This window comes from Topomyia yanbarensis, chromosome 3 (genome assembly GCF_030247195.1).
Source record: "Topomyia yanbarensis strain Yona2022 chromosome 3, ASM3024719v1, whole genome shotgun sequence".
Classification (NCBI taxonomy): domain Eukaryota; kingdom Metazoa; phylum Arthropoda; class Insecta; order Diptera; family Culicidae; genus Topomyia; species Topomyia yanbarensis.
The window spans coordinates 116,537,989-116,556,087 of NC_080672.1; the positions used below are offsets into that span (position 1 = coordinate 116,537,989).

General features: G+C 40.8%; 1 protein-coding gene across 1 annotated transcript in view; it reads right to left on the minus strand.

The window, feature by feature from the left end:
- LOC131692881 (uncharacterized) overlaps positions 1 to 18,099 on the minus strand; it is a 36,823-nt gene that overhangs the window by 10,077 nt on the left and 8,647 nt on the right. Inside the window, exon 2 of the mRNA XM_058980229.1 lies at positions 4,008 to 4,110. Within this exon, the coding sequence (XP_058836212.1) occupies positions 4,008 to 4,034 (27 nt within the window). The 5' untranslated portion in view covers positions 4,035 to 4,110. The remainder of the gene's footprint in view (positions 1 to 4,007; positions 4,111 to 18,099) is intronic.

Here is an 18,099-nt window from a genome sequence, read left to right on the forward strand (position 1 = left end):
TAGCGCATTTTGAAAGTTCATTTTGGGTCATATTGACCCCAACACCTAGGGAAAAAGGCTTTCGAGGATTTTTTATTCTCATCGGATTCTTGGAATTCTTGGGCAAATGCCTTAGAACTTATACCAGTTCTAGTGTTGACTGTACAATACATAATGTGCCTAGAGGTCTCTGTTTTGAGGCTTCACTTACTTGACCAAATAAGAGCAGCGGTTTATTATGACAATTAGTATCGAATCGGTATTGTAATTCTCTCTCACTCATGCGAGAAGTAGCTTATCCGATGCCCAACTTTTCCGAGATAAGATGAGTCGCAAAATTCTCCGTCTCCACAAATAGCGTGAGAATGATTTTCCGGATAAAATTTATTTGACTTTTTCCTTCTCACCGGAGAAGGTGATAAAATTTTAATTTCGTGGAAATCAATTAAAACTTCAAAAAATATACTTAATTGCAAAGAAAAGTGGCAAAGAAGTATGATAGACTTGTTTTTTCGTGTTTTGGAATAACGACAGCGAACGCAAGAAGGATACCGTGATAAACTCATTTACTCATTCTCCGGCTGTTTCATTTATCCGGAGAAATAACACGTTGTATTTATCCGGAGAAGTTGTGTGAGTGCCAATAACTTGTTATTGTTCCTGCTTATCCCATACAAACACAGCGTTACTTTCGTCTCAATACTGTCTGATCATCTAAGTAGTAATGGAGCGGAATTGTGGATGTTGTCAAATCGAAATCGCCAGTAGCGACGTTTTTGAGAACAGAGTTATAACTTGCCAAGGTTTCTGCAACAATGGAATACGATTTCATATTCTTTGTGTAAAAATATCGTTGGAAGAGAGAATGGCGTGCTTCCACTCAAACATGTACTGGTTGTGTAACTCATGTAAAGCCCAAATGGAAACTATGAAATCTAACAAATTGAGCACAGTGGAAAAAGACACTAAACAGGCAATTGAATGTTTGAAATCAGAAGTCAACAAACTGAATGAAAAGATCGATACACTGGTTGTCTCGGTTGAATCATATGCCAAGCCCTCTCGTGCTGGTGAGCAAAAGGATACCGTAGATGAAAATCCGTTATCGTCAACGGCTTTCAGTTGCCATTCATCTGCTGAACTTAGGCACAGTCCCACATTGCATCAGATGTTACGGATAATGAAGTATCCGAGATGGCGTGTGAATCATTACAGATGAACAATGTGATCTCTATTAAACGATTAGTACCGTTTTGGAAGAATACAGCTTGTTTGGATTTTGTTTCATTTAGAGTTGAAATAAATTTGCAACATCGAGCTGCTGCATTGAGGCCTTCAAGCTGGCCGGATGGAATCAAATGTCGAGAGTTCAAGGATCTAAGGATAGCACCGTGGCAGCCGATTCATAGAACCATTTAAGATTATTGTTACTATATAATTAAAACCTGTTTTTAATTTTTGTTAGTTTGTGCTTTTGTGTTTCCGTTTGATTTATATAATTATTTAATTAGATACAGTGGTATTCGTTATATTTTCATGCAATGTAAAATTAGTATAAGGAATCCACCATTGGGGCCATCGGGCCTGTTGGTGTTACATATATACAAATATACAAATATAACTTTTCGTGTGAAAATGTGAGTTTTTATTGTCGCAGTAGCAAACTATCCGGGCGCATTTACTCATATGAGCGATAAATACAATGCCTGGTATCGATTGATTCAGACTGAGGGAGAGCAAGTGAACCATGTTTTTTTAAAGAATTAAGATCAGTTGGAATGGTGTTCATTATGATATTACGGAGATTCGTTCAAACGTCCTAGCAAAAGTCAGTAACCAGCAAATCCTTCAATGTCAGTTTCTTTCTTCGAGCATCCTAGATAAGCCGCGTAGTGTCGGTAGAGGTTGTTTCAGAATTACACTACGAACCACCTGTTCCGGTGGTAAAACCCCACCGAACAGGGAACCCCAATTCTATGGTGTCATGCGACCCGTGCTACGGTTAATTTTGTTGAGAGGGTTTAAAACATTCTCAATGGCGAACGGAGCCCGGAAGATCCGGGCGAACTCCCCAGTATGCTGCATTACGCAGTGGAACGTTCACTCTACCCACCGACATTATTTTGCTGGAATTTTGTTGGCTGGGGATTTGTTGAGACTTTCGGTTGATGATAGTTCGGTATAGGTTTGCTGGGCTTCGAATGTGCCACTTTTTCAAAAGCACCATTCAACTAAGCCAATAGTTTTTCCAGCAGCTATTTTGCATGATTTGAATCGTGATGATCTAATAAATCGTTTGATTTTCTTCTTTTAGAGTTTTGAAAATGTTTTATATGGATAATCTGGTGGCAAAGCAGAACACATTTTTCCTACGCATACTACCAAGCGTTCAATTCCAACACATGCTCAAAAAGGTAAGTTGAGCCTTAAAACAGAAAGATAGATTTCTGTGTTACATGGCAACAGCGTATTCCAGTTAAACCCATCTGCAAAGCTGTTCGGAAGGGAATCCGGATGAGTTTAACTTGGATATTTGACATGCTTTGGGAAAGTTATCTAGTAAGGGTGCTTTTGATAATGCGTCCTTCCAGTCTATTCTGGAAGCAACCAGCGGTCATGGAGAATCTGCATGTATCTCGGGTTGGATTAACGCAATGCTTAGTAATAGTATTTTTGCGCGTCGCTGCTTGCTTACCTTTCTGATAGTTAGGATAACAATGGAGTACGCGCGCGTGTGTCATACTAAGTAAGTTGTTCAGTACAGTTAATGCTTATTTTGGGCCGTTTTAAATTATTTCATATTCTCGTTGCGAAAACAATCGACCCCAGTTTGTTTTAAACTTTCATTTTTGAATTTCTCATATGGAAAGGTTATGTAATCACCCTGAACATCAACTACCTAATTCCGGCCAGGAGGGCCGAGTGTCATATGCCATACGACTCAGTTCGTCGAATTCGGCAAATGTTTTTGTTTGCGCATGTGTGTGCGTGTGTATGTGTGTATGTGACCAACAAATGCACATTGGTTGTTCGGAGATAGCTGAACCGATTTTATCAAACTTAGTCTCAAATGAAAAGTACAAAGTTCCCATAGGCTGCTATTGAATTTCATCAAATTCCAACTTCCGGTGCCGGAGTTACGGGTTGATGAGTGCGGCCACACAGCAAATTCACATATTAGTCTTCCTCATATTGAAAGGTTATGTAATCACTCTGAACATCTACAACCTTATCCCGGCTAATTGTTGTATTTTAACAGGGGTTTAGTTAGGGATATGCGGTGAGGGGTTACCCCGTCCGTCACGATTTTTAGTTTGAAACTACTTTAAAATTGAAACTAATTTAAAATTTCTTAACAAGATGAATATTTTTGGCGAGGTCCAGACCCCCGAACCCTCCTTGATCCGCCGCTGGTGTCAAGTGTTTCAGCGTTGACACATAACATCTCAAGTTTGTGGCTGTTGATCCATTGCAATGCACTGTAAGTATGTGCAAATTGTACTGAATATGTAATAGACATTCCTACCATTATATTAAACATAACCAGCCAATTTCGAACACCTTTTGCTACTAACAATCTTTCTCCTTCTCGAGGGCACAGAAAAACACATGTAATATTTCACCGGATCCGGGAGCACCAACTCAAACGCTCTAAGAGGAATTTAAATAGTATAGTAGTCTTTCGCTAAGGTGGTGCTCCGAGCTACACCTCGCACCGAATCGCACTCAGAAATGATTGCAGGAACATCTATCGTTTTGGGCCAAGAATATGTGGCCACCATCATGTTTTATTCTTAATCCATTGCAATGGGTTGGGGGTGAAGCGTTATGGAGGCCCAGAAATATAATGCCACTCAAGTACAGAATATAATGCCACTCAAGTACAGCACACCTCAGAAAAAACACCCGTGCGTGGAGAGATATGGACCCGGTCATTACAATTTGATTTTGGTTTTCGCAATTTATAATTTTCTACTTTTATCTTTTTAAACATTATTTTCTATTAGACTATTTTTTCGAGTACTTACCTTGTAACTACATAGTGTTAGACGCATTGTGGAAGTTCTTGGGTAGCCAGCTTAAACCAATAAACTCATTTGGGTTGATTTTTCAGTCAGGTTCGATGTTTGGCTGCATACAATACGGTATGAGATTATGATTTTTATTTTTCGATCGAGCATAATAGTTCACAATAAACCGCCGCCGCCACCGACACCACTCGACAATTACACTACAGATTAAATGGAACTTTTATCGCTCCGTTGGACTAACTCCGTCAACATAATCATTTTTGCTCGAATGCAGCCCACGTTTCAAGTTCGACACCACGAAGTGCCGCGAGGAACAAGTAGAACTATACCCCTGCATGACTGACTGAGTGTAGCTGGAAAAACGATAGTTAAAGAGCGTTCTCCATGTGCTATATATATTCAATCTACGGAGGCAAATTATTGGTCAACGTAATGGGATACATATACGCCTTCATACTTGCAAGATTTAATATCATTAGACTATGCTATCATAAAATTGCACCTGGAGGTGAACGTTTAGATTCGTGGATGCATGCAAATTGATTGATGTTGTTGACTTGTTTTTGTTTCCGGAAAATTGGCGGTCTCCAGCTGGTTTCTTCGAATAAATCTTATAGGTTAGTCATACCATATGTCACAAGCATATTAACTTCAGACGTGAATTATTTAATAACAAGTGTTTGGTATTTATTAAGTATTACAAATTTGTCAAAGAATTGGAAACAGTCAGATTCAAAACGATTAAAAACATTTATTCCATGTAGAATTTGCACACCTTTTTAAAATTACTATTACGGCTCTAGTTGTTGTAGCGCAACATTAACTACAACGTTTTGGTTGAAAGGTTTCATCTATTATGTGGAAAAAAGTTAATAAAGATTCGTTAACACATTCCAAAGTTAACGAAGATGAAACGCGAGAGGTATGTTTAATTTTAAAGGAAAAATAGAAAATTATCTATACATGCAGTAGAAAAAAGTTGAGTATTAAAGGGTTAAATTTCCAAATCTGATTGATTAGATAATTTTACCAAATTTTTTGAATTGAAGCATGATAATTTCGTAAAAATGCCTAGAAGAGTATTTTGAGCTAAAAAAGAAAAAATCAAAATACCTGCAATAGCTTCTAGTTCAACGCCACTGTTTTCCTGCATACCGGGGTATCTTCGATCACTGAGGTATCTTATGGTTTGTTTCAGTGACACTCGATAAGATGAGCCCCTCTAACATAATTAAAACACAAACGAATTCTCTTTTAAATATATTCACCATCTATCGACAAAGATTATTTTGTCATTAAATGTTCCTTTTGCGTTGCGTTGCGTTGCGAAGCACGGTGCTATTCGTAGATTGCATACTAACGATTATCATGTTGCCTATAGGTAGCTCAACTCATCTTGCTTGTGAGATAAATGATCGGGAATGAACTTTACCTCTTATGAGTTCAGTGAACCAATAGCATGAGAATCGTTATTGCCGGCCACGACCATCTTCACCGATACTTAGGATAGGGTAGGAAATGTTGATGTAATACCTACTTAAGGAAGGCCCCCGACTCAGCGACGCTTCCATAGATATTACGGAGTTGGATTGAAGGACAGGTACAGGTCTAGGATTCGCCACAAGCAGGCAATGCGACCACAAAATGAATATGTTTTATGCGGTGGGATGGTTAATCTCCGAGTACACGTATACTCAGAGCAAAAAGATATTTAGTTATGATTTTTCTTGTATTTAAACTCTGGATAGCCGGCCATCAAGAGTGATTTAGTTTTTCCCTAAACTACAGCAATTTGAACTCCAAACAGCCGGCCGTAGGAGTATTGCTAAAAGCGCGAGCTAGTCTGCTATAAATATTCGTTTGAGAATTGGGTAGTAGGAACACAAGTCAAGAGTATTTTTAATGTGCACTTTCAAATAAAACCACAACTTAGTCTATCCTCATATCGAGTCATAGCCACCGCGGGCTGAACCTACCTCCAACCTCTAAGGCAAAGTTTCGTCGGACCACCGATCGCGATCTACTTTCAAATATCCAGTGTATGCACATATATACACACATGTGTGCATGCCTGTAAACATACATATGAAAAGACGCATGTATACATGCATACATACGCACTCATGCACACATTCACACACATATATTTGCAAACACACATATATTTGCACATATACATATATACCCATACGCGTTTAACAGCGCCAGATGAGAAGCCATCGCTGCAGCGCTGTACAGAATATGGGTCCTCGATCTATGACCGATCCTGAAGAGCTATTAATTGTATAACGGAACGTGAGCTTTCACCTTGTTTCTATACACGACATTCAAAGAACTGTAGAATACAACGAAAAGCGACTATTTTTTCTGACTCATGAGTTTTTTTTATGGTAGGAACCATGTAGTTAAAGTCTTCGTAATATAGCTAATATAACAATAATCGCACGCGTCGTTATGCTAACCGGAGTGCATCCTGCGAGGTATAAAATAAGTATAACCGATGTGTCTGAACCGAGCGACCCTGTATGTCGGACACACAACCGACGACACACGCGTGTTTTATTTCTCAGCCTACCACTAGAAATAGAAACAAAACTAGAGACAAGAAGAACGACAAGAAACCAATTTGCCAATTAAATGTGAGCATAAAGAGACCGGCCGTGTCGTGCCACTCCGCTACTGACCAGTGTTTGGTACTTTTAAAATGATGCTTTAAAAACTTGTATGCATGTATAAAAAAAAACTATAGAAGTCCTCCGAACTATCTTCCAACAAACAACTCCGAACCATCTTCCAACTCCGAACTAACAAAGCATGATTTGTTGAGAAATATTTAAGAGAAGCTTGCTACGTGGAGAACATAGTAATATTGGCTGAAATTTTTTAGAAAATGATGATTATGCATAGTGTAGTTGTTACTCGCATTGCCCCTATGATGTAATCCAATATCAACAAAAACGTTAATAATAAGCATCGAAATTATGCCCATAATAATTATCTCAATCAGAACAAATTGAACTCCAGTGTATATTCCATCGAGGTTGTGCGCGTGACGGGGCCTTGACGCATTAGATTTTGTTGAAACCTGTCCTACCCGCACTGAACTAATTAAATCATATCTCGACAAACTACGTAAAAGCCATCCGCCAAAACTCCCCCCGAAGGGGAGCCCCGGAGAAACCATTACCGATCCCGTTTCCAGACCGGAGTCGCTCTAGGTCTGTTCTAATATTTACAAAATCCATATAAAAATGACAGCTCCGAGCGAACCCAGAGCGACTCCGATCCAAAAACGAAACAAGCATATTACTGCTTGAATACAGTTCCCATCAGTTTATGAAAGAGAAAACTTTTCTCTTTTGTTTACTTTTAATATCTGCGATTAGCGAGCAGCGGCTCGTCCGGAATCCCCATTCAAAGTGAATTCCGACAGTCGGCCCGCAATCATATGTTTGTCGAGATATATTTGGCATTATATAAAAATCCTATTGGAAATTTCTCACCCGAATACATGAACGATGCCATAGCACGACACACAATGCCATTCCCATGACAACACATATGCCTTGTAGTTGTAGTGGTATTTACACCAAACGGAATTTAGTAGTGCACACACATTATCATGTTATTTTCTTCACTATTCTTCCACAATCAACACTTTTGCTACACATGAAGGAATTCGATTTTCAATATCGTGAAACTTTTCTAGTGGTAATTTCTCCGATCGACGATGTCACTAAACACTAGCGCAGACTCAACGCTAATCCACCAAGGCAAAAGATTAACCTCCCATACTAGTCGTATGCAACTCAGTTCCGCCGTAATCACACACACCGAGTACCGTAAGCCACCGGCAAGAATTAGAAGTTCAAAAAGGTGTCTGCTTGTATGAATCACCAAACTCAAATCCTTGTCATTAAATGTTCCTTTTAAAAACAAACTAAAAAAAGCGCAACTTTTCCGCATCTTTTCGATCGGTTCACATAATCTTTTGTATAACTGAACTGAGCCGTTTTTTTGAAACCGGAGTTTTTTCGTCAAATAATCCAACACAAATCAGAGATTTTTGTTATTAACTATTTTTCTGAAAAAGTTCGTCTTTCCAGTTCATTTTATTTTCATTCGAACTCTGTAACCAATTTTGCGAAAGAAGCTAGAAGTATAGAAAGGCCGTTAGCTCGTGGGCATTTACAAATCGTCGCTGTTGTGCTATCTTATGTTAAACGCCTAACTAAAGGTAAACTTAGTGAGATATTCGATATTGCTTGTCTGAAAATTTCTACAAAATGGTGTTTTCTGAACTTTGAAGTTCTCCTTGGTTACTGAGATATAGCGAGAAACGTGATAATAAGATGTAAGTTGTTTCCTTCAAATCACTGTATCTTGGGACTGAATAAAGTTATATTGAGGTTTCAGATGTTTTTCTATGTAAAAATGTCTGAGAAACACAATGACATAATCATTTTCAAAATAAAAATAATAGTAATATGATAAAATACAGTTTTTACTTTTAAACTGGAAATATTGCATGTTTGGCAACACTGTAAATTAATTTTTTTTCTAAATTCCTATTTTTTCTAGATTTCTCGACTAACTTCTTTTAAAATGCATCTCACTGATTGTTTCTAGACAAAAGTAAGCCGAATACATATTTTCTCATCAATTCACGCTGATGACACGTGTGAGTACAAGTTTTATTTACATTTTTAACAGAAAATCTCAATATAGCCAAACCAACTTCCGTAATACTGGAGGGATTAAAACAGAATAGATAGAAGCATCAATTGTTTTCTCTAAACTGTTTATACCATTTATAAGATATATATCCAAGATATTCAATCTCAAACTTTGAAAATCGTTTTATACGAAATTGGCTAAATGACGCTTACCATAAGACAGCACAACAGTGACGAAATAGCATGACACCGTTCTTCATCGTTGGCGCCAGATGAAATAAAATCTCGAGAAGGAATGCTCGCGAAAAAAAAAGTGCTTTTATCGACACCTTTAAAAATGCTTACGTCTCACAAGATGCACATAAAAGCAGCGTCACAATTCACTGGAGTTTACATTCATGAATATGTAAAACTATGCGTCGTTCAAAATTTCTCAGCTTGTTCAGCCGAGTTTTACATCAAAAGGAACACAATATTTTAAAGTCCCTGGCCATAATATTATGGTTAAGATACAATTTTACAAAATTTTGTCGCTGGTTGTGTTCTGCGATTTTGATGAAAATTTCAACGTTTGTTTATGCTTATGGAAGATGGACTTCGTACAAATATTAGATTTCTACTTCGACGGGAAGTAGGGTGAAAATTGGTCTGAAAAAAAAACAGCTTGAAATTTTGAAAATCACTAACTATGATTTAACTTGAAATGTAATTCAGTTTAGTTTTTCTATAATGGAGTTGAAAATAGGATATACTTTTTCAATTTGTAATCGATATATTTGAAAAATATTTATATTTTTCATCGAATAAATCATAGTTTCAAAAACGTTATAGCTCTGTGCATCTACATAATTGAGCATAGATTTGTGTGGATGAATTTTGTAGTAAAGTTAGGTGTATAAACTTGTGGTAATAAAGTTTTTAGGTATCTTTAAATTCACGAAATATTATATTTTTTCAGAAACTTCATATTTTTAAAATGTGTTCCTTTCCAAATTAGTTATACAGTGGAGACCCGATTTTATCAGTACCCGATTTGATCAGCCCCCGATTTTATCTACCCCCGATTTTATCAGCTTTATATGAAAATTGATAGTTGGTAGTTTGATGGGTCGACAATGACTGGGCAGTGCGTAAGCCTCTCGTACCTGAAGGCATAAAATAGACCCCACTTGCGGTCCTTAGCTTCCTGCCCAGTAACTCCTAGCCCTGGCCTCCTCGTGGCGTCGACTGGGATACGAGTAACCTTAGTGAAGATCGGGTAACCAACCCCGGTGGGAACTTTGGTCGTATGCTGGCAGGGAAGGGGGGGGGTTACCCTTCTTCGGAAGGTGTAAACCTGTCCTGGTGCCCAGGTGGGACCTTAAGCAGTCCTGGCACGATGGCCCACCGGCGAGACAGGTGGTTGGCGTAGGCCCTATAAGCCGCCCCTTAAAAAACCTACATAACGAACAATACAGAATAGAATACGACCCAGAACTATCGGCAACGACCCAGGCGACGAATAAAGGATCGCGATTGGAAACTCGGAACATGGAACTGCAGATCGCTCGGCTTCGCAGGATGTGACAGGATAATCTACGACGAGCTACACCCCCGCAACTTCGATATCGTGGCGCTGCAGGAACTTTGCTGGACGAGACAGAAGGTGTGGAAAAGCGGGCATCGAGCGGCTACCTTCTACCAGAGCTGTGGTACAACCAACGAGCTGGGAACCGGCTTCATAGTGCTGGGCAAGATGCGCCAACGTGTGATCGGGTGGCAGCCGATCAACGCAAGGATGTGCAAGTTGAGGGTCAAAGGCCTTTTCTTCAATTACAGCATCATCAACGTGCACTGCCCACACGAAGGGAGACCCGACGACGAGAAAGAAGCGTTCTACATGCAGCTGGAGCAGACATACGACGGTTGCCCTCTGCGAGACGTGAAAATTGTCATCGGCGACATGAACGCACAGGTAGGAGGAGGCAATGTACAGACCGGTGATCGGGCCTAACAGCCTGCATTCCGTATCAAATGACAACGGGTAACGATGTGTGAACTTCGCAGCCTCCCGTGGAATGGTAATCCGAAGCACCTTCTTCCCTCGCAAAGATATCCACAAAGTCACCTGGAGATCACCGGACCAAGTAACAAAAAATCAAATCGACCACGTTCTAATCGACGGTAGATTCTTCTCGGACATCACAAACGTCCACACTTATCGCAGTGCGAATATAGATTCGGACCACCACCTGGTTGCAGTATGCTTGCGCTCAAAACTTTCGACAGTGCATAGCTCTCGTCGAAGCCGAACGCCGCGGCTAAACATCGAGCGGCTACAAGATGGCAGAGTGGCTCAAGAATACGCGCAGCAGTTGGAAGTGGCACTACCAACGGAAGAGCAGCTAGGCGCAGTTGCCCTTGAAGATGGCTGGAGAGATATCCGATCCGCCATAGGTAGCACCGCAGCCACTGCACTAGGTACGGTGGGCCCGGACCGAAGAAGCGACTGGTACGACGGCGAATGCGAGCAGTTAGTCGAAGAGAAGAATGCAGCATGGGCGAGAATGCTGCAACACCGCACGAGGGCGAACGAGGCGCGATATAAACAGGCACGGAACAGGCAGAACTCGGTTTTCCGGACCAAAAAGCGCCAGCAGGAAGACCGAGATCGCGAAGCGATGGAGCAGCTGTACCGCGCTAAAGACACACGGAAATTCTACGAGAAGTTGAACCGCTCGCGCAGGGGCCACGTACCACAGGCCGACATGTGCAGAGATACAAACGGGAATCTTCTCACGGACCAGTGTGAGGTGATCCAGAGGTGGCGGCAGCACTACGAAGAACACCTGAACGGCGATGCAGCAGACGACGAGGATGGCACGGTAACGCACCTGGGAGCACGCGCGGAAGACATTACACTACCGGCTCCGGATCTCCAAGAAATCCAGGAGGAGATTAGCCGGCTCAAAAATAATAAAGCCGCTGGGGTTGACCATATACCAAACGAGCTACTAAAACACGGTGGCGAGCCACTGGCTAAAGCACTGCACTGGGTGATTACCAAGATTTGGGAGGAGGAGATTTTACCGGAGGAGTGGATGGAAGGTGTCGTGTGTCCTACAAAAAGGGCGACAAGCTGGATTGCTGTAATTACCGAGCAATCACCCTGCTGAACGCCGCCTACAAGGTACTCTCCCAAATACTATGCCGTCGACTATCACCAATTGCAAGAGAGTTCGTGGGGCAGTACCAGGCTGGTTTCATGAGCGAACGATCTACCACGGACCAGGTGTTCGCTCTTCGTCAAGTACTGCAGAAATGCCGCGAGTACAATGTGCCCACACATCATTTGTTCATCGACTTCAAAGCCGCATACGACACTATCGATCGAGATCAACTATGGCAGATTATGCACGAGTACGGATTCCCGGACAAACTGACGCGATTAGCGAAGGCGACGATGGATCGGGTGATGTGCGTAGTACGTGTCTCAGGGACGCTCTCGAGTCCCTTCGAATCACGCAGAGGGTTACGGCAAGGTGATGGTCTCTCGTGTCTGTTATTCAACATCGCGCTGGAAGGTGTAATAAGAAGAGAAGGGATCGACACGAGTGGTACGCCGATGACGTTGATATTATTGCACGAAACTTTGAGAAGATGGAGGAAGCCTACATCAGACTGAAAAGAGAAGCCAAGCGCGTCAGACTTGCCATCAACACGTCGAAGACAAAGTACATGATAGGAAGAGGTTCACGAGAAGAGAATGAGAACCGCCCGCTTCGAGTTTGCATCGGTGGGGACGAAATCGAGGTGGTTGAAGAGTTCGTGTACTTGGGCTCACTGGTGACCGCCGACAATGATACCAGCAGAGAGATTCGTAGACGCATCGTGGCAGGAAATCGTGCTTACTTTGGCCTCCGCAAGTCACTTCGGTCGAACAGAGTTCGCCGTCGCACAAAGTTGACCATCTACAGGACGCTGATTAGACCGGTAGTTCTCTACGGGCACGAGACCTGGACCATGCTCGTAGAGGACCAACGCGCACTTGGTGTCTTCGAACGGAAAGTGCTGCGTACCATCTACGGTGGAGTGCAGATGGAAGACGGCACACGGAGACGGCGAATGAATCATGAGTTGCATCAGCTGTTGGGGGAGCCGCCCATCTGTCATACCGCGAAAATCGGACGACTACGGTGGGCCGGGCACGTAGCCAGAATGTTGGACAATAGCCCGGTGAAAACGGTTCTCAATTGCAATCCGACCGGTACAAGAAGACGTGGCGCGCAGCGAGCACGATGGATCGACCAGGTGGAAGACGATTTGCGGACCCTTCGCAGACTGCGTGGCTGGCGACGCGCGGCCATGGATCGAGTGGAATGGAGGAATCTTTTGTATACGGCACAGGCCACTTCGGCCTCAATCTGTTAATAAATAAAAAAGTTTGATGGGCTCTAGCAGACGAACTAAGTTGAATTCGAGTAAATCCTTTCTTGGGCATATATTTCTAATCTCAGAGATCCGAAAAATGCAAAAATATTTCTTTAAATTTTTTTAAAATTTTGCACTGTCAGACCCCTTAAGGAGAAGTTAAAGTAAATAATCAGAAAAGGTTGCAAGGCTATGTCTAAGGACCTAAGAAGAATATTTTAAGAGCTTCGGTTGATTAAAAAGACAGAAAATATATGTCCTGATTTTATCATTGTCCCTGTTTTATCAGCTTAAAATTCGCCAAGGGGCTGATAAAAACGGGTCTTCACTGTATGTCTAATTTAACTCATTTTCAATTTTAAAACCGGCTCGTACCTAACTAGCTGGAAACGTCGTTTTCTGATCATATGTACATTTTTTTTGGTCATTTAAACGTTTCGATAGATATCGTCACACATCGTAATACCAAATCTACGAACTGGGACCTCCACGACATGCCCGGTCAGTTCTCTTGGTACAAGTTTGTTTTTGCCTTGAGACATGTTGATAGACTTGACTCCTCCTAACAGAAGACGAAAGATTAGGTCCTAAGATATTAAGCCAGTTTCTAATAACCCTGCCATTTATAGTTTTCCGATCTGTCATCCTTGCTCATTAGTCGAAATAAAAAATAAAAAAAAACACAAATAGCTGTAAATTTCATTCCGAAAGATGGCCGCGTTACTAATGAGGAAGCAAAGTACTTTAGATCGATCAGCTTAACCTCTTCTTTTCTCAAATCAGTGGAACGTTCAATCGACCACTACATTCGGGATGTTAGCATGGGCGAGCACCAGCTGCATGCAATGCAACATGCATGTCAGCGGGGGACTCTACTATCACCTTGTTACACAATGTTGTCTACAACATTTAAAAAACTTTTTTGTAAAAGCAATCAAGCTTTGAAGCTTTTCTTGATATTGAAGTTGCTTTTGACAAAGTGTTTTACAAATCCATTTTGGAAGCAGCACGAGGTCATGGAGTATCTTCATATATTATGTACTGGATACACACGATGCTTAGCAACCGACATCTGTGCTCATCGTTAAGACAAGTAGATATAAGGAAACTAAGTATCTGAGGATGTCCTCAAGGTGATGTGGTGTCGCCACTTTTATGTAACCTTGTCGCCGATGTCTTGTTGAGGAAGGTTAATGAGCTTGGATTTCCGACATATGGTTCCGCCGATGATTATCATATAATTATCACCGGTATTTGTATAAACACACGTTTTGATTTGATGCAGCAAGCCTTATGGTGTTGAGCAATGGCGTCTTCATGTTGGACTTTCAATTAATCCAAATAAAACATCAATTAGGCTTTTCACGCAATGAAGGGTTACAACCGGAACTCGACAGTTGCAGTTCTTTGACTCTGAAATTATTGTCGCAGATCAAGTAATGTACGTTGGGGTAATTCTTGACTCAAAATTTAATTGGACAGCTCACATCGATACCAGAATCTAAAAAGCTTTTGCATGGCTTTCGACCAATGTAGATGGGCCTTCGGCAAATCTTGGGGTCTCAATCCCGAGTACATTCAGTGGATCTACATATCAATCGTTAAACCAATACTGGCACACGGGTGCCTTGTGTGGTGGCAGAAGGGAGCGAAGTCATGACAATCCAATCAATGTCAAATCATCTTCAGAAGAAGGTCTTGATCGCGATGACTTCTGCGTTCTCGATAACACCTACTGCTAGAGGCTCTCTTGAACATAAAACCACTATATGTGTTTCTTAAGGTTGCTGAGCTCCGGAACTGTAACCAAATAGATCGTGCAACTAGCCACAGAAGAAGCGGTTCCAAATGTTTACTTGGAATGAGTATACACTTGCACCCAGTGACCTTACACTAACATGTAGTTTTCCTTTTATAACTTTCATTGTGAGAATTCCTCCACACTAGGAATGGCTGTCTGGATGGATGGAGCAACAACTTGAAGAATACGTAGTTTGTTATTCTGACGGTTCTTTGTTGGAGAGCCGAGCCGATGGTGGTGTCTATTGTCGTGAAATGAGATTAGACCAATCTCATTCGTTTGGTAGATACTGTACATTATTCCAAGCCGAAATCTTCGATACTGTGTGGCGTACAATCGGCACTTCAACAGGGAATTTGCGGTAAAAGAATTTATTTTTGATCTGATAGTCAGGCTACCCTGAACGCACTTAGTTCGGCGTATTTGAGATCGAAGTAATCGCATGCCGAACACAAATCGAAGAACTTAGCAATTTGAATGCTATCTACATTTTAGTTGGACTCGGGCATTCCGATATTACTAGAAATGAATGGGTAGACGAATTGGCTAGTTGCGACTGACTTCGTTGGTCCAGAATCAGTTCTACCACTGTCGATAAGCTGGATAAACTTGCATTCAAACAAAAAGCTTTTCTGTCGGAGTGAGTCCGAAAATATTAAAGAATTTGTTGCATTTTTCCATGAACAATTGCAATATTTCAGTTAGGGCCCTGACTGGACATTGCATACGCAATTATCACATGGCTACTATTCAGCGTGCTGAGTATTATTAGTGTATCTTCGTGAATCCGAGTACGGAAGATCATATGTATGTAACCGGCTTGCAGTAACTACGTGTCCGGATTTTCGGTTCTCCTTATATACAAGTAGCTGAAGATCAAGGATGTGTTTTTGTTCCTAACCCAGTGTAGTAAAGAGCCTTTAGAGTTTGCTGGAAGATTCTGAGAACCAAGTCGAGGGAGATAAAATTCAACAGTATTGCTGCAGTATCGACAACCGATCTCTGGAATTTCTGGCGAAAAAAGGTTAATTTACTGAACTGTGGCTTCCAAAAAATCACAACGAAAGTTTATAAACCTAAATCGGTTTAATTCGAATTTGAACGACATTATCTCTTCGTAGGTGTTGTCGTTTTGTTACGTAATATTGCCTAGGAGTGTTGATATATCCGCCATTCAGGAAGTTTCTTTTATTCACTTGAGAGTGAACAATACTTGCGTATTGTCTATTTTCTATGTAGTTATTTTCCTTATCCCTTACCTTGTCACTTCCCGAATCCTTCCCACCAGGAAAATGATGAATAGAAAATATTTAAGTCAATTCTGGAAATTAATACCCCTTGTGATAATTCCTCTTGACCAAGTTGGGCAGTGGCTCAGCTTAGAATAATGGTATGCTAGCTTCTGAATTTGCAAAGAAATGTCTGGCACTGTCACTTGGCTGCAACCTCAAAGTCATCAACATTTTACATAGTACATAGTTTTAGTTTTCGATTATCGTTAAATTTGGGAAAATATAACCCGGTTTCCAAAATTTAAATTTCTTTAATTTAAAAATCTGGCAGAATAAGAGGTTTGTCATTTTGTCTGGTAGCTGCAAAAAACTCTGGCTGTGCTAGATAAATCTGGCATAATGGCATCCCTGTTGACGGCCACTGTCTGATAATATTCTTGCATGACCCAACTCTGTCTTCTATAGTATTCTAGTGACATGTTTCGCAACGAAAATCCAACAAGTTTATTTATCACCGATACTTGTTGCAATTTTGGCAATACCTGTTGATGATATGTGGGGAAATCAAATTAATGCATAGTTTTTTATCAATGAAAATATTTGCCAAATTACCATTTGTGTTAAGCACGAATTATTATTTATTATTATATTGAATGAACTGCATATTTGGCAGTTTTAGTAATTGTTTTCTAGTAGTAATAATTTTCAATTTTACCGGACTAATTTGTTTATTTTCCGATTCCCGAGAAGCGCAATCGGCATATCGTTGCCTGCACCATCATGAAAGATTATTGCCAATACAAGTGAAATTTAATAAACTGCAATAATAATACCTGCTATAGGTTATACAGATGATTAATATTGATTCTTTGTATATTTTGTTCGACGATTCAAGTCTGCTAGTATGCCTCGCCATGACCGTAATCAGCGCAACATGTGTGGTGCCCAACTGTGTTTCAATAAATATTCAATGATAAGTAGAAGAAAGTTGTACATCGTGGGTGATATCTCACTTGGGTCGCATTAAGGAACTCATACTGGTGCCTTATTTGCAGTGGTACGAGTCTGTCGTAAAAGGTATCGAGCGACGATCATTCAACAACAACGTTTCCATCTCAAGTAAGTATGTTTTGACACGGTTTAATATCATGTACCATCAATCAAGATCAATTCGTCAAAATACTTGAGAAGTACAAGCATCTTACTAATGTAAACATACAGGCAGAAAGCCCCATCATTCAATTATCTCCCGATGAATGTCTTAATCACATAATGAAAAATCGTAACTTCGAGCCCTCCTAGGTATAGGCGGTGTATTGGCGAGTCTCACTTCATTCATAGATGGGAAAATAAAAAACAACACTCAACAGCATAATCGCACCTCACATGGAACGCGACTAGACCCCGTGCGCTAAGGGGGACTGAATGATGTAGGCGCTAACCGCTGATCGCACAATGCACCGTTGCTTCCAATAAACGAACCTTTACCATAAGCCGGCTAGAGAATACCTACCGACATATGTATATTGAAAAGTTGAAAACAAATGAATGACTCGTTGGCCCGCAAACCAACATAACGGCAAGCGAGCACGCGTAAAATTCCCACGTAATTAAACGGCCGTTTTAGGCTGCATCAATTTAGGCTGGGGAGCCATTTACACGCTGAGATTAGCTAAGCTTCGTTAGTTTGAATAAAATTATGATTGTTTTTTCAAGGTCATCTTAAGCGACACAATTCTACTGGTGGCCTACGCCAACTAGTCGTCTGTAAAATTTCTCAATTTTACACGTCCGAAAGACACGATTAACATATATTTGAGGACACATAATTTGAAGGACTGTTCGAATAACAGACCTTGTTTGGATCAAGATATCACCATCTATTTGCTAATGAGTAAAACCATGTTAAGCAACCCTGAAATTTTTTGCAAAATCACAGATTTTCATGAAATATGTTTCTTAAAGACCAG